Source organism: Schistocerca nitens, chromosome 10 (genome assembly GCF_023898315.1).
Source record: "Schistocerca nitens isolate TAMUIC-IGC-003100 chromosome 10, iqSchNite1.1, whole genome shotgun sequence".
Classification (NCBI taxonomy): Eukaryota; Metazoa; Arthropoda; class Insecta; order Orthoptera; family Acrididae; genus Schistocerca; species Schistocerca nitens.
Window position 1 is genome coordinate 22,762,455 of NC_064623.1, and position 27,451 is coordinate 22,789,905.

Below are 27,451 nucleotides of genomic sequence, written 5' to 3' on the forward strand. Positions count from 1 at the left end.
CGGTCTTAGATTGTTTGCAGGTGATGCTGTCATTTACCGTCTTGTAAAGTCATCAGAAGACCAAAACGAATTGCAAAATTATTTAGATAAGATATCTACATGGTGCGAAAAGTGGCAATTGAACCTGAAGTTATTCACTTGAGTACTAAAAGAAATCAGCTAAATTTCGATTATGCGTTGTCACACAAATCTGAGGGCTGTAAATTCGACTTAATACTTAGGGGTTACAATTACAAATAAAATAAATTGGAACGATCACACAGATAATGTTGTGGATAGAAAAAACCAAAGACTGCGATTCTTTGGCAGAACACTTAGAAGGTGCAACAGGTCTACCAAAGAGACTGCTTACACCACGCTTGTCCGCCCTATTCTGGAGTATTGCTGTGCGGTGTGGGATTCGCATCAGGTGGGACTGACGGATGACATCGAAAAAGTACAAAGAAGGGCAGTATTATCGCGAAATAGGGTAGATAGTGCAACAGACATGATTGGAGTGGCAATAATTAAAACAAAGATGTTTTTCGTTGCGATCGGGATCTTCTCATAAAATTTCAATCACCAGTTTTCTCCTCCGGTTGCGAAAACATTCTGTTGCCACCCACCTACATAGAGAGAAATGGTCATCACGGTAAAATAAGAGAAATGAGGGCTCGCACAGAAAAAATTTAGTGCTCATTTTTCCCGCGTGCCGTTGGAGAGTGGAACGGTAGAGAGACAGCTTGAAGGTGGTTCACTCAACCCTCTTCCAGGCACTTTATTGTGAGTAGCAGAGTAATCACGCAGGTGTGGATGTAGATGTCCACATTGTAAAGTTCCTTAAAAAGTGATATAATAGACTTGACGATTAAGTTGCATGAATGTCTGATCTGTGGAATGACTGCTGAACTCGAATTGTCGTGTGGCGTGTTGTAAGTGCAAGTAGTGTTCTTAGTCTGTGTAATTGTTAGCAAAACTTAACACGAATCGATTGGGTAATGCAACTCTCAATACCAATAAAGAAACAGTCACTGCAAAATACATTCACCCCCTTTACCACTGAATGCTAAAGCCCTGTTAAAAAACCAATAAGTTTGTTCCCTGTACACGTAACAATTAAATTAAATGGTCTTACGTCTAAAGCAGCAACGGTGGAACGCGTATATTCTGGTCTCTCATACAAAAATATAAATATACTAACTACAGGCTCAGCAGTGTGCAATGCTGGCCATAATACTTGAAACGCACATGAAATTCATTTGGCTGATGAACTAGAACATTTAAGAAATTCCAAATTCTTTGAAAACTGTATGACCTGGATCGGGAGGCGTTGCTTATTATGATGGATCACTAGCACTCACTGCATACAGCAAAATTATATTGCAAATTAAGTTTGTCTTTTCAAAAACATCTGACAATTGAAGTTACATCACTCACAACTGATTCACAAACAATGAGATTTAAACAGCAAGTATTATCTAACTTCATTAATCCAACGTAAATGCAAATCATCAATTTACACATAGCTCTGTTAACAAATCTTAAAAGCATTACAAAAATGAAATACCTAAGTAGACTTTCTGTGAAAACCGTTTACGTACATCGTGGGGTTACTCAACAATAACTAATTGTCAGCCAACTCGCCTATACTAACGCTCTGGCAAAAACATAAATCGTAATAATTGAGAATCTTTACCTCGCATACATGAAGACTTCTGCTTCCATGTTCAACAATATCGACATACCTGCATTGATCTAACTCTTGGTGACTTCACACAGCACACCACAGAAGCTGCCCACCCCGTCGTCTTTCCCTCACACACAGCTACCTACAAGTGTGCACCCGGCTCTCTCCAACACTACATTCTCAAACCAGAAACAGTATCTCTGGCTCTACGGTCGCGCACAGTCAACAATCCACATTATCGAGCCTATCAGAGACATTCGTCGTTTATAGTATACTAGTTTCATTTTAATTTATTAATATTCTTATCTTATTCTGGTGCCACATACAAGTGCGACCCAGTGTACTCCTTTCAGCATTGTGTTCAACGTTAAAGACGAGATATTCATCATTTTGATTTACAGCTCCTTGTATTGACCGTGTTTGCAGTTAAAATTCTTGGAAGTGAGGTCCTTCAGTTATGCAAAACACCATTTTCTCTCAGTACCCGCCGGCCGGAGTGTCCGAGCGGTTCTAGGCGCTACAGTCTGGAACCGCGTGACCGCTGCGGTCGCAGGTTCCAATCCTGCCTCGGGCATGGATGTGTGTGATGTCCTTAGGTTAGTTAGGTTTAAGTAGTTCTAAACTCTAGGGGACTGATGACCTCAGATGTTAAGTCCCATAGTGCTTGGAGCCCTTTTTTTTCAAACGTTCACACACCAAAAATATTTAACGTAATGATACGAACAGCGATAAATACTAGTCCAAGAGCCAATAGAAGATATCCATACCATGTAGCATATGTGCAGCCACTAGAGGAGAGACTGATATATGTGACAGCAAAATACGGAGAATCTAGATTAACAACAGAATCATAAACAACGCACTCGTTAAAACAACCACCGATGCAGCTTAATTTTCCAAAACAAATATTCGTTCCCACCAAGTGCTACTGCACAACTATGACAGAACCCAGCAAGTACAAGTTATGCCGCAGGAGTTACAGGATCAAAATTTGCAAGAAGATTAATATAGATTAGTTTAACATACAAATAACCCTACTGAAGTTTTTAGGGAGGTTTTTTCCACAGTATGGATCCAAATTCCACCTCACAGCCAAACGAACGGGAACAAAAATTAATATAAGGTAAAAAGCTCAAACCTTAACAAAAATAAAGAACGCAACCACAGTATAAGAAAGGAATTACCCTTGGCTCAACGAACTCATCGCCTGTTCGAGAATGGTTCCGCCATTCCCTTCGAGAATATACACTACTGACCATTAAAATTGCTACACCACGAAGATGACTTGCCACAGACGCGAAATTTAACCGACAGGAAGAAGATGCTGTGATATGCAAATGATTAACTTTTCACAGCATTCACACAGGCTTGGCGCCGGTGGCGACACTTACAACGTACTGACATGAGGAAAGTTTCCAACCGATTTCTCATACACAAACAGCAGTTGACCGGCGTTGTCTGGTGAAACATTGTTGTGATGCCTCGTGCAAGGAGGAGAAATGCATACCATTAAGTTACCGACTTTGACAAAAGTCGGATTGTAGCCTACCGCGATTGCGGTTTATCGTGTCGCGACATTGCTGCTCGCGTTGGTCGAGATCCAATGACTGTTAGCAGAATATGGGTTCAGGAGGGTAATACGGATCGCCGTGCTGGATTCCAACGACCGCGTATCACTAGCAGTCAAGATGACAGGCATCATATCTGCACGGCTGTAACGGATCGTGCAGCCACGTCTCGAGCCCTCAGTCAACAGATGGGTACGTTTGCAAGACAACAACCATCTGCACGAACAGTTCGACGACGTTTGCAGCAGCATGGACTATCAGCTCGGAGTCCACGGCTGCGGTTACCCTTGACGCTGCATCACAGACAGGAGCGCCTGCGATGGTGTACTCAACGACGAACCTAGGTGCACGAATGGCAAAACGTCATTTTTTCGGATGAATCCAGGTTCTGTTTACAGCATCATCATGGTCGCATCAGCGTTTTGCGACATCGTGGTGAACGCACAATGGAAGCGTGTATCCCTCATCGCCATACTGGCATATCACCCGGCGTGATGGTATGGGGTGCCATTGGTTACACGTCTCGGTCACCTCTTGTTCGCATTGACGGCACTTTGAACAGTGGACGTTACATTTCAGATGTGTTACGACCCGTGGCTCTACCCTTCATTCGATCCCTGCGAAACCCTCAATTTCAGCAGGATAATGCACGACCGCATGTTGCAGATCCTGTAAGGGCCTTTCTGGATACAGAAAATGTTCGACTGTTGCCCTGACCAGCACATACTCCAGATCTCTCACCAATTGGAAACGTTTGGTGGATGGTGGCCGAGCAACTGGCTCGTTACAATACGCCAGTCACTACTCTTGATGAACTGTGGTATCGTGTTGAAGCTGCATGGGCATCCAAGCTCTGTTTGACTCAATGCCCAGGCGTATCAAGGCCGTTACTACGGCCAGAGGTGGTTGTTCTGGGTACTGACGTCTCAGGATATATGCACCCAAATTGCGTGAAAATGTAGTCACATGTCAGTTCTTGTATAATATATTTGTCCAATGAATACCCGTTTATCATCTGCGCTTTTTCTTGGTATAGCAATTTTAATGGCCAGTAGTGTATCAGTGACACCTGACGAGGAATGACTGCTAGTTAGACACACGCTTGGCGCATGTACTATCAGTGAGCCTGCTGTCTGTGTGTTGAATGGGGAAGGTGCCCGACCTATTTCAGTTTGACCGAGGCCACATGGTGATGTGCAGGAGTCTCTGTCGGAGCATTTCGTAAATTGCACGACTTGTATGCTTTTCGAGCAGTTCTGTGGGGAGTGTCTTCAATACGTCCAGACGTCGTCGGGTTTGGCTGCCACCCCTCATTACAGATGTCGGCTGTCGTAGGCTGGGCGGAGTGGTAAAACAGAACAGTCGGCGAACTGTGATGGAACTAAATATTAGACTTTCATGCTGGGCAGAGTACAGTGCAGCGACCACTTCCATCGATGGCCGTCCGCAGACGGCGACCCATGCATGTGCCAATGTTAACAACACAACGTAGACAACTATGACTGAAATGGGCTCGTGACCAGCGGCACTGTTCGTTAGCACAGTGGCAGGGCTTTGCATGGGCTGATGAACCCCGATACCTCCTTCAAATGGTTCAAGGAGCACTATGCGACTTAACTTCTGAGGTCATCAGTCACCTAGAACTTAGAACTAATTAAACCTAACTAACCTAAGGACATCACACACATCCACGCCCGAGGCAGAATTCGAACCTGCGACCGTAGCGGTCGCCCGGTTTCAGACTGTAGCGTCTAGAACCGCACGGCCACACCGGCCGGCATACTTCCTTCATCATGTCGACAGGAGGGCGCGAATCCTTCGTCTACATAGGAACAGCTTCCTGACACCTGTACTGCTGGGCAGAGACAAGTTGGTGGCCATTCCATTATGCACTCGGGAACATTGACATGGGCACCCAATGGTGCTCGTGCAAGGCACCATGGTGGCCAAGAAGTATCGTATGCTGTTTCAATACTGTACCGTCTGCCATCGGGTTCCCCTAAATGGCAGGCAGCACCGCATAGCAGCCACGCTATGAGGGAAACAAACCAACAGCCAAACAGGCGAAGACATCAGGAAACACGCCGAAGATTCGAGTCGATTAATAGGAACCTTTCCTTGCAGAGGTCGCCGCGACATATCCAGCCACGGATTTCTAAACCGGGTTTCTATTGGCTCCAGCTCACTATATAGGCCCGGCCGGTCGAAGCCAGACCAGTCTTCGTCCGCTGCTAATGGCAACCGCTAAAGCGGAGTCTCCGAGAAGATATCACCGAAGCCGCTGTACTGCACCGCCGATCGAAGTACCAGCCGACCGAGAGGAACCGCATCTCCGGCTAGATCGACGGACGCCTACATCTATTGTACAGCTAGCTATTGTATTGTAGAAGAAGTTACGTTCAATAAACTGTTGGAGAATACAACAAATACCACGTACACCCCTTCATGACGCCAGTGACATTTTTCAACAAGATAATGCGCCATGCCACAAGACGAGGAGTGTGATGGAGTGGTTTGAGGAATACAGTGGCGAGTTATAATTGATGTTCTGTCCCCCAGCTCGCCAGATCTCAACCCAATGGAACATATCTGGGATATGACTGAATGTGGCGTCAGATTTCATCGCCCCCCCCCCCCCATTTTCCCGAAAATTACGGGAATTAGGTGACTTGTGTGTGTAGATGTGTGTCAACTCCCTCCAGAGACCTAGCAAGGCCTCATTGCTTCCATGTCACGACGCGTTGCGGCTTTTATCCATGCTAATGTGGACACACTGGCTATTAAGCATACGGTGATAATGTTCTGCCTGATCAGTGTACATGCGTACAGTTACACATAGTTTTTTTTATAATATGTATGGATACCATTGTATGTATTGTATTGTATGTTAACCGGGGACCTAGAAACGACAGAGAGGCTCCGTCCCCGCCGCAGCCGCAGTGGTCCACAACCCCACGACGACTACCGCAGTCCACTTCACCCCTCCGCCGCCCCACACCGAACCCAGAGTTATTGTGCGGTTCGGCCACCGGTGGATCCCCCAGGGAACGTCTCACACCAGACGAGTGTAACCCCTATGTTTCCGTGGTGTAAGCGTACGCGGAGAACTTGTTTGCGCACCAACCGCCGACGCTGAGGCGGAATAAGGGGAACCAGCCCGCATTCTCCGAGGCAGATGGAAAACCGCCTAAAAACCATCCACAGACTGGCCGGTTCACCAAACCTCGACACAAATCCTCCGGGCGGATTCGTGCCGGGAACAGGCGCTCCTTCCCGCCCGGAAAGTCGCGCGTTATACCGCACGGCCAACCGGGCGGGCCATGGATACCATATTAGATGAAATTTTCCCACATTTCGAATTTCTAACTCGTCATCTTCCAGCGAAGGCGCCGCGATTCGGTTGATACCTCGAAAATTTTAGCCACTGAAGTTCACCGAGAAAGCCTGCATTCCCAAATAACTTACTTACAAATAAAGACTCACCTGTTTTGCTGATGAATTCTCCTCGGGTTATCAGCCGAGTGGTGGCGTCGTCTTGTGGCAACGTTTCAATGAGTTTCGTACCCATCATCTTCTGGCGAAGTGTGTCAATTCCCTCCCATCTTCGCCAGAAGATGATCGGTACGAAACTCATTGAAACGTTGCGACAAGACGACGCCACCACTCGGCTGATAACCAGAGAATAATTGATCAGTGGAATACGCCGAGAAAGACTGCAATCGTATGTATCTCACCTGTTTCGTTCAAGTGCCGCTGGAGAAAATTCCATTTTTGGCGCCCGGCGCATATTCTGCCTAGGCGTATGGCTTTCGTGATGTGCCGAAGGGTGCGCAGTAATTTGAAGAGGACAGGATACCTCTGATCGTCCGAGGTCAGCGTTTCCACGTTCCACTCCGTGATGTTAGACCTTTAAAAACAAAACGCAATCAGCTGGTGTAACAAATGAAATCCTGAAATTTGATTGTAAGAGGGGATGTGATACGTGGGGAGGCGCCGGCGCCAGTTGCCTTCTCCGTTCGATTCACCCGGATCGATTGTTTCCCTCTGGCGTTGCTTGTCTTTGCCTCGTTGGCCGGTGGTGGTGCTGGTGGGGTGGCGGGCAGACTGGGTTTTGCCTTCGGAACGGCCGGTACGTGTCGCTGCTCAGAGAGTGAAACTTGTGTTTGCGTGGAGTTAGCTGGATTTGACCGGTGTATGTGGCTCGGAGTGCGGAAGTGCACCTGTTATTGCAAGTTCCTGAGGCGTGACTGGGTCATGGTCTTCTACACAGGACGCTGAGCAATGTGTTATTCATTTCGGCTATTGGGGTTGAATTATGTACCACGCAGCTGTCTATTGAAGAAGTAGACATTCAAGCTTTCTAGTTTTACAATCGGACTTACCCGTGTTTTCACTAGCTTCTTTCTTATGAGTGTCAATATTGTATTGGAACTGCAATGTACTGGTGTAATAATATTATGCTTTGTCTAATCGTTGCCCTTTTAAAACTAGCCTGTTTGTGTTGGGGCAGTTTTACATACGCTCCTGGAAATTGATATAAGAACACCGTGAATTCATTGTCCCAGGAAGGGGAAACTTTATTGACACATTCCTGGGGTCAGATACATCACATGATCACACTGACAGAACCACAGGCACATAGACACAGGCAACAGAGCATGCACAATGTCGGCACTAGTACAGTGTATATCCACCTTTCGCAGCAATGCAGGCTGCTATTCTCCCATGGAGACGATCGTAGAAATGCTGCATGTAGTCCTGTGGAACGGCTTGCCATGCAATTTCCACCTGGCGCCTCAGTTGGACCAGCGTTCGTGCTGGACGTGCAGACCGCGTGAGACGACGCTTCATCCAGTCCCAAACATGCTCAATGGGGGACAGATCCGGAGATCTTGCTGGCCAGGGTAGTTGACTTACACCTTCTAGAGCACGTTGGGTGGCACGGGATACATGCGGACGTGCATTGTCCTGTTGGAACAGCAAGTTCCCTTGCCGGTCTAGGAATGGTAGAACGATGGGTTCGATGACGGTTTGGATGTACCGTGCACTATTCAGTGTCCCCTCGACGATCACCAGTGGTGTACGGCCAGTGTAGGAGATCGCTCCCCACACCATGATGCCGGGTGTTGGCCCTGTGTGCCTCGGTCGTATGCAGTCCTGATTGTGGCGCCCACCTGCACGGCGCCAAACACGCATACGACCATCATTGGCACCAAGGCAGAAGCGACTCTCATCGCTGAAGACGACACGTCTCCATTCGTCCCTCCATTCACGCCTGTCGCGACACCACTGGAGGCGGGCTGCACGATGTTGGGGCGTGAGCGGAAGACGGCCTAACGGTGTGCGGGACCGTAGCCCAGCTTCATGGAGACGGTTGCGAATGGTCCTCGCCGATACCCCAGGAGCAACAGTGTCCCTAATTTGCTGGGAAGTGGCGGTGCGGTCCCCTACGGCACTGCATAGGATCCTACGGTCTTGGCGTGCATCCGTGCGTCGCTGCGGTCCGGTCCCAGGTCGACGGGCACGTGCACCTTCCGCCGACCACTGGCGACAACATCGATGTACTGTGGAGACCTCACGCCCCACGTGTTGAGCAATTCGGCGGTACGTCCACCCGGCCTCCCGCATGCCCACTATACGCCCTCGCTCAAAGTCCGTCAACTGCACATACGGTTCACGTCCACGCTGTCGCGGCATGCTACCAGTGTTAAAGACTGCGATGGAGCTCCGTATGCCACGGCAAACTGGCTGACACTGACGGCGGCGGTGCACAAATGCTGCGCAGCTAGCGCCATTCGACGGCCAACACCGCGGTTCCTGGTGTGTCCGCTGTGCCGTGCGTGTGATCATTGCTTGTACAGCCCTCTCGCAATGTCCGGAGCAAGTATGGTGGGTCTGACACACCGGTGTCAATGTGTTCTTTTTTCCATTTCCAGGAGTGTATTTTGAAATTTGAAGTCTACAGATAATGCTCTTTACCATTTTTAATTTGCCTTTGTCTTGATGTGATCTCTGTTTGCAGAATTTTATCTTAATATATTCTGGGGGCTGTTAACATTGTTTCTTACCACTGTTTCAGCACTGCAGCGGCCACCTAGTCCATGTCTAAATCGATGTCTTGAGTACGACGCCTTGGCCGAACAATACCAGAGGGAACGGGAGGTTCTTTTGGCCGCGGGGAAAATGGCAACCGATACGGCGGCCACTGAGTTCTTGGGATTGCAGTGAGTGGGATCTTGCATTCAGTTAAGTTTCCTCTGCATTGGGACACCAAGGCGCCTGTTCCGTTTGCTATACTCCTTATATACACTACTGGCCATTAAAATTGCTACACCACGAAGATGACGTGCTACAGACGCGAAATTTAACAGACAGGAGAAGATGCTGTGATATGCAAATGATTAGCTTTTCAGAGTATTCACACAAGGTTGGTGCCGGTGGCAACACCTATAACGTGCTGTCATGAGAAAAGTTTCCAACCGACTTCTCATACACAAACAGCAACGAAATTGCGTGAAAATGTAATCACATGTCAGTTCTAGTATAATATATTTGCCCAATGAATGCCCGTTTATCACCTGCATTTCTTCTTGGTGTAGCAATTTTAAGGGCCAGTAGTGCATTTACCTTCAAAACCATAAAGGAAGGAGACTAGTGTTCTGAATTATACCGTATGTGCAGCGGGAGTTGAACTTATGTACATGCTAAAGAGAAATACTTGATGGGAAGCGGGAATTGTAAATTACGTGAATTGTCCTATGGCGATTGCTCAGGTGACCTATTTAAAAGAAACTTATTTCACTTTTATTATTAAAGTGCCCTTTGTCAAATGAAACTGATTTCACCTTTTTTTTTTAAGTTGTTACAGTTAGTATAGAAGTTATAAGAAGTTCTTCTTTGCAAGTAATTCAATCAGAAAGGTTTTGTGTAATGTATTTTTTTGACTTGTGTATCCTGTTGAAAAGAAACTTATTTTACCTTTATTATTCAAGTGCCCTTGTTAAATGAAATTGATTTTACCTTTTATTATTGAAGCGCTTACAGTTAGTAGAGAAGTTACAAGGATTTCTTGTTTGCATCTAATCAATTAGAGAGGAATTGTGTAATGTATTTTCTGACTTGTGAATAAGATACACTTGTACAACATTTTTGTGTAAGTACTGTGCCCTTTGGGTTAAACTGTTGATCAGTAATATCTTGCAAGCCCTCTGTACTTATTATTTCACTTGTCACCGGTTTGCACGTAAACACTACGTTGCAGCATGCTTAAAAGTGATGCCCCCGGATTGTTAGTGTGAAACTCTCAACGCTTTGAAAATAAGACATTCTTCATCTTTGCGCTTCACGTCCACATATTTGCAGCCCTCTGGCGCTAGAGGGCTCACAACTGTAGGGTGTAAGACGGCGGTGTGTGACGTAACTTTATCAGTGCGTGAGAAACAGAGTGCTGTAATCGCGTTTCTAATCCTAAGAGATCTTCCAGACACAGGGCACCCTCTCCTGACAGACCACACATGAACGCTGAAGCGATCCAGCGCCTCCAGTTCGCTCTCGTCGATCATCCTCCAAACAGTCCGGACTTTGCGCCATCCTACGAGGCGTGGTTTTTAAGTAAGTACCGTTTTGAAATTTAAAAAAGACGTGCTAAGATATCTCAATAATTATATTTCTACATGAAAGCCTGTACCATAATCTACTTTTCTACACAATTTTCGTCAATATTGAGGGACTTCTCATAACGTTGTACCAGTTTTTGAATACCCTCCTCATAGAAGTCTGCCGCCTGACTTGTTAACCACTGCATCACCACTGTTTTGATTTCGTCATCGTCTTGAAGACGCTGACCGCCCAGGTGTTTCTTCAAGTGCAGGAACAGATGGTAGTCACTGGGCGCAAGATCGGGGCTGTACGGAGGATGATCTAGAGTTTCCCATCGAAAAGATGTGATGAGATCTTTGGTCTGATTCGCCACATGCGGACGGGCATTGTCTTGCAGCAAAACGATGCCCTTGCTCAACTTCCGTGGACTGTTGCTTTGATTCTGGTGTGACGTAGGCCACCCACGTTCCATCGCCCGTAACAATTTAGCTTAAGAAATCATCACCGTCGTTGTGGTACCGCTCAAGGAAAGTCAATGCACTGTCTAAATCTTTGGTTTTGTGCACATCCTTCAACATTTTTGGTGCGCAACGTGCGTACAATTTTCGGCAATTCAAGTGCTCTAAAGCGCCTGTTTTCTCTCACCTTATAGCCCACTTCCTGTACTAAACTTTCATTAACGACCGCAGGACGCCCACTCCGTTCTTCATCATGCACATTTGTGCCGCCATCTTTAAATGCTATCACCCACTTTCTTACCATTCCGTCACTCATAATGTTTTCTCCGTAAACTGCACAGATCTCACGATGAATATAGATCGCTTTTAGGCCTTTAGCACTAAGAAATCTTATAACAGCCCGTACTTCACAGTCGGCGGGACTCACGATTATCGGAGGCATCTTAAACACTCAGCACACAACGTAAACAAGGAAGAATCAGACTGTAATGGCGTCAGTGCGTAGATCAAGGTACAGGCTTTGACGTAAAAATAAAATTATTGAGATATCTTAGCACTTCTTTTTCTTTTAATTTCAAAACGGTACTTACTTAAAAAACACGCCTCGTATATTCATCTATTTCAAAAAGTTGAAGAACACTTTCGCGACGGTAACACCAAACTGTTCTCTCGTGGAGAGAAATGTGGTCGTTCCCAAGGCGAGTACGTAAAAAAAAAAAAGCACTCCGTCTTCAGGCCACGAGTGGCCTACCGGGACCATCCGACCGCCATGCCATCCTCAGTGAAAGGTGCGGATAGGAGGGACGTGGGGTCAGCACACTGCTCTCCCGGTCGTTATGATAGTATTCTTGACCGAAGCCGCTACTATTCGGTCGAGTAGCTCCTCAGTTGGCATCACGAGGCTGAGTGAACCCCGAAAAATGGCAACAGCGCATGGCAGCCTGGATGGTCACCCATCTAAGTGCCGACCACGCCCGACAGCGCTTAACTTCCGGGATCTCACGGGAACCGGTGTATCCACGGCGGCAAGGCCATTCCCAAGGCGAGTACGTAGAGAAATAAATATACGGACACGAAGAATAAAGATGTAGAATGTTACTAAATTTTCTTTTATTCAAAAATCTATAAGAATTTTCACATAAAAAATTCGGAGACACTATTTTTCAGCACATCCCAGCATTTTGTGGAACAGAATTGTTAAAGCTAAACCCAACTTGTCCTTTCACAAATTTTAATGTTTTCCTTTTACGGGTGCCCAGGTCATAAGAGATGACTGAGAGTGAGCTACTCCAGCTTAGCCGGCCAGAGTGGCCGAGCGGTTCTAGGCGCTACAGTCTGGAACCGCGCGACCGCTACGGTCGCAGGTTCGAATCCTGCCTCGGGCGTGGATGTGTGTGATGTCCTTAGGTTAGTTAGGTTTAAGTAGTCCTAAGTTCTAGGGGACTGATGACCAGAGCAATTAAGTCCCATAGTGCTCAGATCCATCTGAACCGTCATCCTCCAGCGTAAATTAAGGGTGGTATGCGGTTCTGCTGACACATTTTCGAAAACTGACTGGTCTCTGTTGAAATACAGGGTGTCCGAAAAGTCTTTCCCTGATTACATAAATTCAGGCTAGAAGTAAGAAACAAATACGAAAATTGTGACGAATTGTTTACAACTATCAAAGTTTTTTTTTCTGTTTTAGGATCGCAGCACGTAGGTAGTGGATGAGGGGAAGTGCCCAAGAAGCCATGTTAACCAATCAGGAGAAGGCACAGTGTGTCCTGTGGTACCATGAGACACGATCACCAATCACAGTGCAGAGACACTTCCAGAAAACTTGTGGAAGGAATCCACCTGATGTCAAGAACATTAAAGCCTGGTATGAGAGGTTCAAGAACACAGGTTCGGTTGCTGACCTGGTCGACCAAGAACCTCAGCAGACAGGGTCGAAGCTGTAAGGCAGTCTTTTCTACGAAGTCCGAAGAAATCGGTGCGCAGGGCCTCACGTGAATTACAGATGCCAGAAAGATCTCTCCGTGACATTTTACACAAACGTTTATTGTTTCGTGCATACAAAGTGCAAATCGTTCAGGCCTTGTTGCCCAACGACAGTACACGTCGATATGACTTTGCGGTCGAAATGCTATCACGTATTGAGGACGATGATGGTTATCTCAGACGAATTGCCTTTTCCGACGAAGCGACCTTTTTTGTCAGTGGAGTAGTGAATCGACATAATGTGCGCATTTGAGGTTCACAATCCCCTGGCGAGGGCATGGAGTGCACCAGAGCCAGTCCAAAGGTGTATGTTTGGTGCGCGCTATTGCACGATCGAATTATCGGGCCATTCTTCTTCGCTGAGGCTACCATCACATCTGCAGTGTGTCTGGACATGTTGCAACTGTATGCTGTTCCTCAGCTGCTTCAGTATCACCCCGATGTCTTGTTTGAGCAAGACGGTGCATCGCCTCATTGGGGTTTGGACGTCCGTGCCTATCTCGATATGACCTTTCCTGGGCGATGGATTGGTCGTGATGGGCCAAGGGTTTGGCCTCCACGCTCTCCTAACATAACCCCATTAGACTTCATTTTATAGGGTTATGTCAAGGACGAGGTCTATCGAACACGTGTACCAGATCTTGAAACCCTGCGGCAGTGCATAACTACAGTCGTTGAATCGATCCCTCCAGTGATGTTGGCTAATGTGTGGACGGAAATTGAATATCGCCTAGATGTGCTACGTGCTACCAAGGGCGCTCATGTGGAAATTTACTGATGTGTAAAAAAAACTTTGATAGTTTATAAACAATTAGACACCAGTTTCGTATTTGTATCTTACTTCTAGCCTGAGTTATCAATTTATGTAATCAGGGAAAGACTTTTCGGACACCCTGTACGACAATGCCTGTGCTCCAAAGAATGTGACAGGACAAGAACATGCCCTAGTACATGAGGATCATTATCGCCATATTGTGGATTTTGGAAAGCGCTGTTTAGAAATGACTTATTATGAGATTGTGTCTTCTCAGTAATTTGCTTGTTGGCAGCCGTGATTCTGAGATTAATAAGAGCAATATTAGGTAGAATTGTGAGGGCCTTCAGGGGCTCCACATTCGTTTGCTGGGTATGGGTTGGCGATCCCGGGTTTTCTGAGCTGGGGACTGGTAAGCGCCGGCAGTCCCCTGTCACCGTAGGCTCCGGGGAATGCTTCAGCGACCACCACGGCAGTGGAGTGGTTGAACGTTGTGCGTCACAGGGAATGGGGATCTTGGCTTGTTTTCCCGGATCGCGAGGATGGTACAAGCCTCCATAAAAAAGCCTATATCTCGAGGTGTGCTGCATGCTGGTGAGATGCATGGCTGTTGAGGTGTGACAGTCTGTGGGGGCTTACAGGACATCACCAGGGGGAGCTTTATTGGTCAGAATGGGGCTCTGCCCCTTGGACATCAAAATTAGAGAGCAGGCTGCGTGGTTCTGGGTCAAGAAAGGAAATGTTACGAAGGTAGAGGAGATTTTAGGCACTGGGGCTAGGGACAAGGGTGAGATTCGGCAAAGTGGTGAACAACTGTGGCAAGAACTATGGGAGACGGTTGAAACAGGACGTAGGACATATGAACTTATTCCCAACATCAGGAAACGATTAAAAATGAAACACTTTGAACCCACCAGAGGGCTGATCCATTTTCTCACTGCAGATGGGCCATACCCGACATACTCATGTCGGTTCGGGAAAAGGGCCACAGCCGTGTGTGAATGTGCTGAACTGGAGGGCACTCCCGATCATGGGATTTACGAGTGCCCCCTTCTGCTTCCACACTACGTGACCAACTACCTGACCATGACGCATACTACCTCATAAGACAACAAGACAAACTCTTAACAAACTAGTAGACGAGGTATCACGAAAAGTGTTAAAGAAATACCTGAGAGAAATAAATTAACAAAAATTAAAGTAAAACTGAAGATATTCTAACACCAAACACGCGCCCTACTCCTATACCGCCTGCGAGTGGATAGGCCGACCTTAGTAGTCTGGAATCCGCCACGTGCGGGACTAGGGGGAGTGGGGAACAATATCACGGAGTAGACGAAGCACCGGAATTGACTTAGGTTAGAACTAGTTAGTAGGAATTAGATTAGGAAATTAGTATTAGGAACCTGCAGCGAATAACATCCTGGCCTGCCCAGTGTCAGGGGCATGCCCATCGGGATAAGCTCGATGGGGCAGGCAATAAAATAGGTGTATATATATATATATATATATATATATATATATATATATATATATATAAAGGGTGAGTCACCTAACGTTACCGCTGGATATATTTCGTAAACCACATCAAATACTGACGAACCGATTCCACAGACAGAACGTGAGGAGAGGGGCTAGTGTAATTGTTTAATTCAAACCATACAAAAACGCACGGAAGTGTGTTTTTTAACAAAAACGTACGTTTTTTTACATGGAACCACGTTAGTTTTGTTAGTACATCTCAACATATAAACAAATACGTATTCAGTGCCGTTTGTTGCATTGTAAAATGTTAATTACATCCGGAGGTATTGTAACCTAAAGTTGACGCTTGAAACCTCCGACGTTCAGTCGCGTGTTGTAACAAACACGGGCCACGGTCGGCGAGCAGCATCTGCAGGGACATGTTTACCATGACGACCGTGTTTACGAGTGTGGCTGTAGTGCATTGTTGTGGTTTGGTCTAGTTGTCGCAGTGTCCGCATGTAGCGCTTGTTGCTATTGTTATTCTGCATTCGTCTCCGCACGCAGACCAACTGTAGTACACCGTGTTACCAGACGTCTGTGATAGTGTAGTGTTGTAGGAACTGTGACCATGGTGTATTCGAACTGTGAAAAGGCGGAGATGATACTCATCTATGGCGAGTGTCGATGAAATGCAGCTGAAGCCTGCAGGGTGTATGCAGAACGGTACCCGGACAGAGAGCATCCAACGTGCCGCACATTGCAAAACATCTACCGCCAACTGTATGCAACAGGTATGTCGTAGCACGCAAACGGGTCCGTAACAGGCCCGTCACAGGAGAAGCGGGTGCAGTTGGTGTGTTAGCTGCTGTTGCCATGAACCCACACATGAGTACACGGGACATTGCGAGAGCCGGTGGACTGAGTCAAAGTAGTGTCATGCGCATACTGCATCGTCACCGCTTTCACCCGTTTCATGTGTCGCTACATCAGCAATTACATGGTGATGACTTTAATCATCGAGTGCAATTCTGTCAATGGGCATTAACAGAGAATGCGGTGCAGTTCTACCTGTTTACCGATGAAGCGGGTTTCACAAACCACGGGGCAGCGAATCTACGGAACATGCATTACTGGTCCGTGGACAATACTCGCTGGCTCAGACAGGTAGAGCGACAGCGACCGTGGACTGTAAATGTATGGTGCGGAATCATTGGCGACCACCTCATTGGTCCTCACTTCATTGCAGGGGCCCAAACAGCTGCAACATACATCGCGTTTCTACAGAATGATCTGCCAACATTGCTCGAAAATGTCCCACTGCAAACGCGTCGACGTATGTGGTATCAGCATGATGGTGCACCTGCACATTCCGCAATTAACACTAGGCTGACCCTTGACAGGATGTTCGACGGGCGTTTCATAGGACGTGGAGGACGCATAAATTGGCCAGCCCGTTCTCCTGATCTTACACCTCTGGACTTCTTTCTGTGGGGTACGTTAAAGGAGAATGTGTACCGTGATGTGCATACAACCCCAGAGGATATGAAACAACATATTGTGGCAGCCTGCGGCGACATTACACCAGATGTACTGCGGCGTGTACGACATTCATTACGCCAGAGATTGCAATTTTGTGGAGCAAATGATGGCCACCACATTGAACATCTATTGGCCCGACATGTCGGAACACACTCTATTCCACTCCGTAATTGAAAACGGAAACCACGTGTGTACATGTACCTCACCCCTCATGGCAATGTACATGTGCGTCAGTGAAAAAGACCAGTAAAAAGGCGTTAGCATGTGGACGTAATGTGCTGTTCCAGTCTCTTCTGTACCTAAGGTCCATCACCGTTCCCTTTGGATCCCTACGTAATCCGGTGCTCTCCGATACACACGATCGAACAGCGGAGGAGTGGTACTCAAGCGCCAACTTTAGGTTACAATATCTCCGGATGTAATTAACATTTTACAATGCAACAAACGGCACTGATTCCGTATTTGTTTATATTTTCAGATGTGCTAACAAAACTAACGGGTTTCCATTTAAAAAACGTAGGTTTGTGTTAAAAAACATACTTCCGTGCATTTTTTTATGGTTTGTATTAACCATTTACACTAGCCCCTCTCCTCACGTTCGGTCTGTGGAACCGGTTCGTCAGTATTTGATGTGGTTTACGAAATATATCCAGCGGTAATGTTAGGTGACTCACCCTGTATATATATATACACCTCGTTCAAACTCAGTGAGGTGTTGATAACGGTACCTTTGTCACCCTAAAGGCAGGCTTCACTAACGTCAACTCACCATGACGTGTCTCAGATGTAACTAACGCTTCTAGTGTGATTAAAAAAAAATAAGTTAAATATATTTCAATTTTTTTCAATTTTAGTCTGATAATTATATATATATTGTCTTTCATACTAGAATGTCGTGTTCCCAGTTTGGCACAGCTTTGACACAGGAAACACGAAAGCTGTCGAAGACGTCCGTCATCTGGTCGGCTCCTGATCGTTGTCAGAATGAGGCTAGTTTTCTATTACGCAAAGGCTTCTATTATTCGGAAAAGGACAACCCGGATTTACTTACGTAATCAGCGTGGTGTCACCGCCAGACACCACACTTGCTAGGTGGTAGCCTTTAAATCGGCCGCGGTCCGTTAGTATACGTCGGACCCGCGTGTCGCCACTATCAGTGATTGCAGACCGAGCGCCGCCACACGGCAGGTCTAGTCTAGAGAGACTCCGCAGCACTCGCCCCAGTTGTACAGCCGACGTTTTGCTAGCGATGGTTCACTGTTTACATCCGCTCTCATTTACAGAGACGACAGTTTAGCATAGCCTTCAGCTACGTCATTTGCTACGACCTAGCAAGGCGCCATATTCAGTTACTATAATCTGAACAGATAATATTGTGAATCATGTACCGTCAAGAGCGACGTTCATCATTAATGGATTAAGGTTAAGTATCAAACTAATTACGTCCGCTTTCTGAATTCTCATTCCTTGCCATGTTCCAGACATCACGTCAGTATAGTTCTTCCCTCCTCACGCCCGCCTGCGTGAGTTAAATCGGCGTGCATTTCGGCCTCCTCTAGTAACACGGTGTTGGCTCTCCTGCCAACCCAACAATCAGTATGAATTTTATAATTACCTAAGGGACCTTTAACAATGAACAATAAAAAAAATTGCATTTGCAAATGATATCATTAATAAATGGGGCAGCTATGAGTTGTATAGAAGACAAGGAGCGGCCTTCTGTCTACGACCAGGATGCCGCAGTATTCTCTGCTGTAGTAAAAGCTGTTTGACATTTATAAAAATAACATGATGTGGAGGTAGAAAAAAAATAAAGGAAAAGAATACAATAAGAAATGTGGTAAACACTAAATATATTCAAATAATCCTCACAAGCAATTAGGGCTTATTTATAAACAGTGTAACTTACATAAGTAATTTTCTAACTGTACGGTGCGATCAGACTTCAGCCTGTCCTGCGTTAGCTTCTTGGTTCTCGTTTTTTTGTCACAAACTAGTCATTACTTTTCTCCTTCCTTCGAGACAATTCTTGCACCAATCAACACCTTCATAACAATAACTTGCCGGTTTACAGTATCGAACATAAATTACTTGAATTTTATTAATTAATAACTGTTGTCTGCACGCTGGCAAGACCGCTCACTTTTATGGCTTAAAGACGACCTTCTTTACGCTTTCACATTACAAGCAGAAGTACGATAAAATCTGAAGATTTACAAAGGTTTTTACTGTCATCTTTTATTTAGATCAAAGCGGAACGTTCAGTTCAGCTTCTGTTAAAATGTTTCTTTGACTGCGCAAACGATGTATTAGCGTCCGCGCTAGATGCGCATCTTTACAGTTACGTAAATTATATAAAACGTCTTTCAAAGAATAGGTCTCACCTCATAAGTTGATAATTTAATATACAGATAGGTGAATGCCTTTCCAAGGGTACTCACAGCTTCCACACGACGGAAATCCCAATAATATTACACGCTGACGACAGTGTGTACCTAAAGTAAACTGATGTGCATCCTCAAAATGGCGCTAGTGGGACCACTCTTATGCGACTGGCGCGGAATTTGGATAGACGTGGTCTTTCAGATGTACAAACACGTCTACTATCTTTCGTTTACAACGCACCGCTCTTCTGGCTTTTGCGTTTATTCCGTCACTGTACTTGCATGACATCTACATAATACAGATGGATATAAAAATGTGGTATGACCATACCGCGGAAGTACATTCAGCAGGCTAGATTACACTCTGCTGACCGCGCGGAGTGGCCGCGCGGTTTGAGGCGCCATGTCACGGACTGCGCGACCCCTCCCGCCGGAGGTTCGAGTCCTCCCTCGGGCATGGGTGTGTGTGTTGTTCTTAGCATAAGTTAGTTTAAGTAGTGTGTTAGTCTAGTGACCGATGACGTCAGCAGTTTGGTCCCTTAGGAATTCACATAGATTTGAACACACTGCTTAATGTACAAGTTCTGTATTATGATTGTACGCCTTTTTCATATGCATCCTTATTGCGTTGATGTCAAGTAAGTATATCATTGGAATTATGCTGTAAAGAACACCTGAAATGTAGTGGTTTGAGAATGAACGTTTAAATTGGAAATTACTCACTACCAAGAAATAGCACGCAACGCTAACAAAAACCTGAATAAATAATAATCTATCATAAAGAAGTATTTTGTTTGTTTTGTATTTTTAAAGAAACTAATGTCCACTAAGATACTAAAACTAATTTTGAAAAATGCATAACGCCCTGCTGTCTGTAATAATGTTAATTTATTTTTCTACCGGTTTCGGTTTTGAGCCATCATCAAAGGCAAGGCAGCTGTACGACGTACTAAAGTGGACACTGTGAAAACGCCAAACGAAAGACGAAAAACAGAAAAAACCTAAAATTGATCAAAATACTCACGAAAATTGTCGCAGACGTACCATATTCCATACATGCTTTAACAGAAGTTTCCACAGGAAACCATAATTGGCAAGATAATATAAAATCAAAAATTGTAACATGATAAAAATATGATGGCACATTGACACAAGTACAGCAAAATAAATCAAAGAAATTCTAGGTCAAAGATGACAGTCTTGATAAAACCTAACAAGTTGCCATTAAATAATTATGTGCCAATAGTCTAATAAAACTTGATTGAGATTACATAAAAACGCCAATAAAATAAAATGTAAATTAACAGACGAATGTAAAATTATAAAATGTTTTACAATCCATTCAGAAAACGTAAGCATGTAAAATGCATACTACAAATTAATACAAGAAGCAAGATTAACAAAAACTAGCGACAAACAGGCAGGACACAACGCATCACAATAACATGCAATAAAATCAGAAATATTATCAAAGATTGCAGTACGTTTAAGATCCATTAGTAACAGGGTATAACATTTTTTTAATATCGTAAGAAATATTATTAGAGAAGTTTAGAGTATAAACTATGGGAGTACAACATATAAATCTCAGAGCAACATCAAAACACCTTGGAATATAATGAGGACAGTCTCAGGGAAGCAGGCAGTTCACTCCTATGGTAGGATGAAGACGTTGTTAATATTAACGAGACATGAAAAAGTTTGAATAATAAATTACTGTTCGTGGTAGACAAATTTAATCTCTTGCACAACGTCAACTATTCAGATTTCTCATAATACTAGGTGTGTCTGAAAAGTTCGGTTAGGGGTCTCAAAAAACAAAGGAAACAAGAGTTACAAATAAAATACGTTTACGGGTCTTCATAGGAAGCAGCACTGGCTACAATACACTTCTGACAACGGCTGTAGAGCTCTTCAAAACTGTCAGAAAAACACTTCTTGTGGAATCGATCGAAGCGCCATGGTCACGTATTGTTGGATATCCGCAGGCTCAACTTTCTCGCTCAACGCAAGCAGTTCTTGAACACCTTCTTATTATCCAGATTTGGAGCCGTATGACTTCTTCCTAGCAGTAGTGGACACTGGAAGATCCCAAGGAAGATCGCAGCAGAAGGGTCGAAACATTGATCCTTTTAGAAGAAGTATGACGCGGCCTAATACCGCAGAACACTTTAACTTTAGTGACAACGTCCACGAAAGCCTGCAGACTTACATTAAGCCTGCTGACTTATATATAACTTCTTTTTGTTTCCTCGCTTTAACTTAATGCTGAATGGCTTACGCTTCACAGGCATTTCGGGTATACAACAAGGCGTGACCACGCTACTTCGGGAGATTCCATAAGAAGCGTTTACTGACAATTTTCAACAGCTTCACAAACTATGTCAGAGGTGTGTTGCACCTAATGATGACTACTCTGAAGGTATTCTGTTCGTAACTAACGTTTCCTTAATTTTCGGAGACCATGCACCGACCTTTCCAGACGCATCTTTTACTATTACTTGAAGGGAGTAACAGAACATAAAGCTGATGGGTGTAAATACTAGAGAAACTGAAGTAATAATTTCGTTGCGCGAGAATAACGGTGCATATCTTTGAGGCCACTTATCAAACTTTTAATAACATATAAATCTACTTGTTCGTCCATACTCTGCAAACCACTGATAAGTACATGGCAGAGGGTACTTGTTCCACTACCACGTACTGGGCTGTTCTCATGTTTCATTCTCGTCTATGCGAGCTGTCACTAGTCTTTGCCTCTGCTATTGTTACGAGAGCCTTATCTAGGGGTCCTATTATACTTCTAGCATCTTTATCGGCAATAGTTTAAGTTCCATGAGTGATACGACACTTTTCAGTAGTTATTCCCATCTAAGCATAGTCCTGAAAATGTTCAAACCTCATATCGCGCACATGCATTCCTTCACCAGTGACGCACCGATTGTCGTCCATTGCACACACGAGAATCTACCTTAGTTCTGTCACGCTAAAATAAGAACGAGCAGTTCGTAGTTTACTCAGTATTAAGCACAGTCTTTCTGCAGTTCACACGATACGAAGAACATAGTGACCGAACTGTTTTATTTGTTTGTTTACCCACAAAAACACCATCCACGCCATCACAACAATCAGCGTTCTTCTCCCTTCGTCACTCCCTACTACTCGACTGTTGAATGTGGTGTGGTCGAAACACTGTTACGGTATAACAAAGGTATGTACATTGAAACATTTTTGTTCTTGATGCTTATATAGTCGTGCAGTCCGAAGCGACCAATGGAAACTTGTACTGAGCCTGGAATTCAAACCGGGGTCTCCTGCCGACTAGGCAGACCACTGCGCCACCCTGGCATAGTGACTTTGGATAATCGCTCAGACTACCTTAGCGCACCTCCCTCCTCAGTCCTAATTCCCATTCATGTCTCAGTCCACTTGGCATTCACTCAAAACTCGGACAGCGTTGCAGATGATCCGCAACTGTGTTGGAAGTGCATCTCCGCATCTAGCGGAACGGGGGATCCTGCCCGAATCTTTAGCGTAAATGCTTTAATGAAATGAAACCATATGGTTCCGAACATTTTTTCAGTTCCCAAGAACCTATGATGTACAGTACTGGCCATTAAAATTGCTACACCAAGAAGATGATAACGGGTATTCATTGGACAAATATATTATACCAGAACTGACACGTGATTACATTTTTACGCAATTTGGGTGCATAGAACCTGAGAAATCGGTACCCAGAACTACCTATTCTGGCCATAATAACGGCCTTCATACACCTGGGCATTGGGTCAAACAGAGCTTAGATGGCGTCTACAGGTACAGATGTCCACGCAGCTTCAACACGGCACCACAGTTCATCAAGAGTAGTGACTGGCGTATTGTGACGAACCAGTTGCTCGGCCACCACTGACCAGACGTTTTCAATTGGTGAGAGATCTGGAGAATGTGCTGGCCAGGGCAGCAGTCGAAAGTTTTCTGTTTCCAGAAAGGCCCGTACAGGACCTACAACATGCGGTCGTGCATTGTCCTGCTGAAATGTAGGGTTTCGCAGGGATCGAATGAAGGGTAGAGCCACGGGTCGTAACATCTGAAATGTAACGTCCACTGTTCAAAGTGCCGTCAATGCGAACAAGAGGTGACCGAGACGTGTAACCAATGACACCCCATACCATTACGCCGGGTGATACGCCAGTATGGCGATGACGAATACACGCTTCCATTGTGCGTTCACCACGATGTCGCAAAACACGGATGCGACCATCATGATGCTGTAAACAGAACCTGGGTTCATCCGAAAAAATGACTTTTTGCCATACGTGCATCCAGGTTCGTCGTCGAGTACACCATCGCAGGCGCTCCTGTCTCTATGCAGAGTCAAGGGTAACCGCAGCCATGGTCTCCGAGCTGACAGTCCATGCTGCTGCAAACGTCGTCGAACTGTTCGTGCAGATGGTTGCTGTCTTGAAAACGTCCCCATCAGTTGACTCAGTGATCGAGACGTGGCTACACCATCCGTCACAGCCATGAGGATAAGATGCTTGCCATTTCGACTGCTAGTGATACGAGGCCGTTGAGATCTAGCACGGCGTTCCGCATTACCCTCCTGAACCAACCGATTCCATATTCTGCTAACAGAAATTGGATCTCGACCAACGCGAGCAGCAATGTCGCGATACGATAAACCATAATCGCGATAGGCTACAATCCGACCTTTATCAAAGTCGGAATCGTGATGGTACGCATTTCTCCTCCTTACACGAGGCATCAGAACAACGTTTCACGAGGCAATGCCGGTCAACTGCTGTTTGAGTATGAGAAATCTGTTGGAAACTTTCCTCATGTCAGCACTTTGTAGGTGTCTCCACCGGCGCCAACCTTGTGTGAATGCTCTGAAAAGCTAATCATTTGCATATCACAGCATCTTCTTTCTGTCGGTTAAATCTTGTGTCTGTAGCACGTCATCTTTGTGGTATAGCAATTTTAATGGCCAGTAGTGTATATTTGAAGCGAGAATGAAAATTTATTCCCAGGCCGGAATTCGAACCCCAGATCTCCTGCAACCACTGCGGCACTATGACACTATGGATTTGGAAAACTGCTCAGACTATCCTAGTACGCTTCCTTCATTATTCAAAATTCCCAGTTGCGCCTCAGCCCACTTGGTATTCCCCTCCAAACTCAAACAGCATTACAGAGGCTCTGGAACTTTATTAGAATAACACCTCCACATCAAACGGACCGGGAATTCGGAGGAAAGCTTGTGAAAGGGTCCTGTGGTCCCCTTTCATTATCATTTTATTTGCTTTCCACTGATACAGACCTCTATGGCATGCGCGCGAGTGAATGAACGTGGGAGTGTTTCATCTTGCTATACGGTAGTTTAGTCTGCTGCAGAGAATCAGCGGTAGTCGTACAAAGTGGCCAACCCCTGTAGTTTTCAGGCAGGCAAAGAGGTTTGCCGCCCTCCTCCCCCCCCCCCCCTTGTGTGGTAAAATTACCGGTGTTAGGTTGGTGGCGGAAGCCTCATCTTTGGGTTTTCCTGGCCACGGGGTCGCGTGTGAGACGTTGGAGTGTGTGAGACGATCAGTCTGTTTCCAGCTCGCCGAGGGTTTGCAGCCGAAGTCTGTTCGAAGAAGGGTGAGTTGACTTAACCGCGTGGTGCGTTGTCTCATAGCAAGAGGAGAGCTTTTAGAATTTGGTCTCGCACTTCATCTTATAAAGATTTATTTGCTGGGTCGCAGCAAGGAATGCAAGGCTTTTGCAGACTTTCAGTTTGATTCCTAACGCAGACTTGACGTTGATTGTACGAAGAACGTAGTACAAAGATGTTGCATACGTTGAAGAGCTCTTGGTTGTGTGTCTGGAACTGCATGTGTACGCATTCTAATCTTTTCCGAATCTCGGCAATTTTTGCTTCTTTGTGAATTTTCTTTGTCTCATTACTTTATGCGCAGTGGAAACCATCCACATGGGTTACTATTAGAGTTTGTTGGCCCTCTGCCATTTTCCTTTGTCTGTTCAAATGTGTCCTGTGTAAGATGTTGATCGTTCGCGACTGCGTGGTTTGATGTTACTAAAATATGGCGACTGTACGTAGAAATTGTGTCTCCACGAACCACGTGGGCACACGAGTCTGTTGTGAAACGTATGGCGTTTCACAAGCAGTTGTACTTAGTTACCAGGCAACAGCAGTCTATAGATGCATTACATCAATGTTTTAAGGAATAAATAATTTTGCCTCCAATCTTATCCAGTGTACCGATGCTACGTCTCAGTTAACTACGCCATTTACCGTGTTGTTTTCCTTGTTAGTCCATTCATAGTGTTGCCATGTGCACAGGTCCAATAATTAGTGACCTATTCTTATTTAAAACAAATGCTCTGGAATAGATCTTGTTTTCAGCAATGTTGCTGCAAGCTGCCTTATGCACAGTATTCACGCACTCTTTACTTTATTCAATATTTGATTGACTAGTACAATGCGTGGATCATATTAATAATTACATTACATTTTTATCACTTACTTTACAATGAAGGTACTTTTGTGAGTTTTCTTATGAATAAATTAAATAATTATTCAACTCAGCGCAACCTCTTATTTGTTGTGTGGCTAGCGTTGGTGGCGACCAAATCTTTTACGCCGATTTCAATGTCTGATAGCATTTTCTTATTAAAAGTGCGCGTGGCTCTTTCAGCCATCGGGATACATTCAAAGTGCGCTTCACGCTACTTACACATTCTACGGAAGGCGTTCTACCTCCTACATGTTAATGACGAATATGCTGCCATGTACCCTACGTTCGCCTAAAGAGACCGACAACCCCTTAGACACTGAAGCATTACGGGGTTGCATACGTGCAAGGCGTAGCCTCCCCGGCCAGCGTCGAACAAGGACGACAGGCGGCAAGAAAATCGTCGCCAGAGGTCCTCCGAGCCAGGGACCTATTTCCTCGGCCATGTCACGTGTGCGGAACTGGATCTTCCGTGTCCCGGGTATACAGCCCGGCGCAAGCCAACAAGTCGGCAGTCAGCTGCACCGGAGCTCTGGGCCAGTTACTGCGCCGGTTCTTAGCAGCCCATCAGTCAGAGCCCGGTCGGAAGCCGTCACAGTGGGACCAACGACTTTCCATCGACACCGCGAGACGTACCTGTCGGCCAACAACGCCGAACGCTCAGCTCTGTCTTTAGCGACTATCAGTGGCACAGTCTTCATGTCTCTCTACGTTTATGCAATGTTCCAGGCCTGTATCAGAAGTTTTAATAGTTTTTTGTTGAAGAGAATTTTTCCTTTGTTATTAAATTTCTCTACTGTGGTCCGAATAAACACCTGTTCTTGATTACCTCCGTTTTATTATTGAGCCCTATCTTTGGGACGACGTCGTTGTTTTCCCGGGTCGTGTGAGTGGGCGAGTTTGGTACTCAGGAGGAGCCAGGTCCGTGCAGTACCAGAACACGCTGGGGCCGCTGGCGGCACGCGTGGACATTTCACACTAGTAGATGTGTTGGAAGTTCCATACGGCTTTTCGCGGATGATGCTGTAGTATACAGAGAAGTTGCAGTATTAGAAAACTGTAGCGAAATGCTGGAAGATCTGCAGCGGATAGGCACTTGGTGCAGGGAGTGGCAACTGACCCTTACCATAGACAAATGTAATGTATTGCGAATACATAGAAAGAAGGATCCTTTATTTTATGATTATGTGATAGCGGAACAAACACTGGTAGCAGTTACTTCTGTAAAATATCTGGGAGTATGCGTGCGGAACGATTTGAAGTGGAATGATCATATAAAATTAATACTTGGTAAGGCGGGTGCCAGGTTTAGATTCATTGGGAGAGTCCTTAGAAAATGTAGTCCATAAACAAATGAAGTGGCTTACAAAACACTCGTTCGACCTGTACTTGAGTATTGCTCATCAGTGTGGGATCCGTACCAGGTCGGGTTGACAGAGGAGATAGACAAGATCCAAAGAAGAGCGGCGCGTTTCGTCACAGGGTTATTTGGTGAGCGTGATAGCGTTACGGAGATGT

General features: G+C 45.4%; 1 protein-coding gene across 1 annotated transcript in view; it reads right to left on the reverse strand.

Annotated features, from left to right (window-relative positions):
- LOC126210114 (uncharacterized) overlaps window positions 1–27,451 on the reverse strand; it is an 86,895-nt gene that overhangs the window by 44,482 nt on the left and 14,962 nt on the right. The window contains exon 3 of the mRNA XM_049939258.1: window positions 6,969–7,141. Coding sequence (XP_049795215.1) covers window positions 6,969–7,141 — 173 coding nt within the window. The remainder of the gene's footprint in view (window positions 1–6,968; window positions 7,142–27,451) is intronic.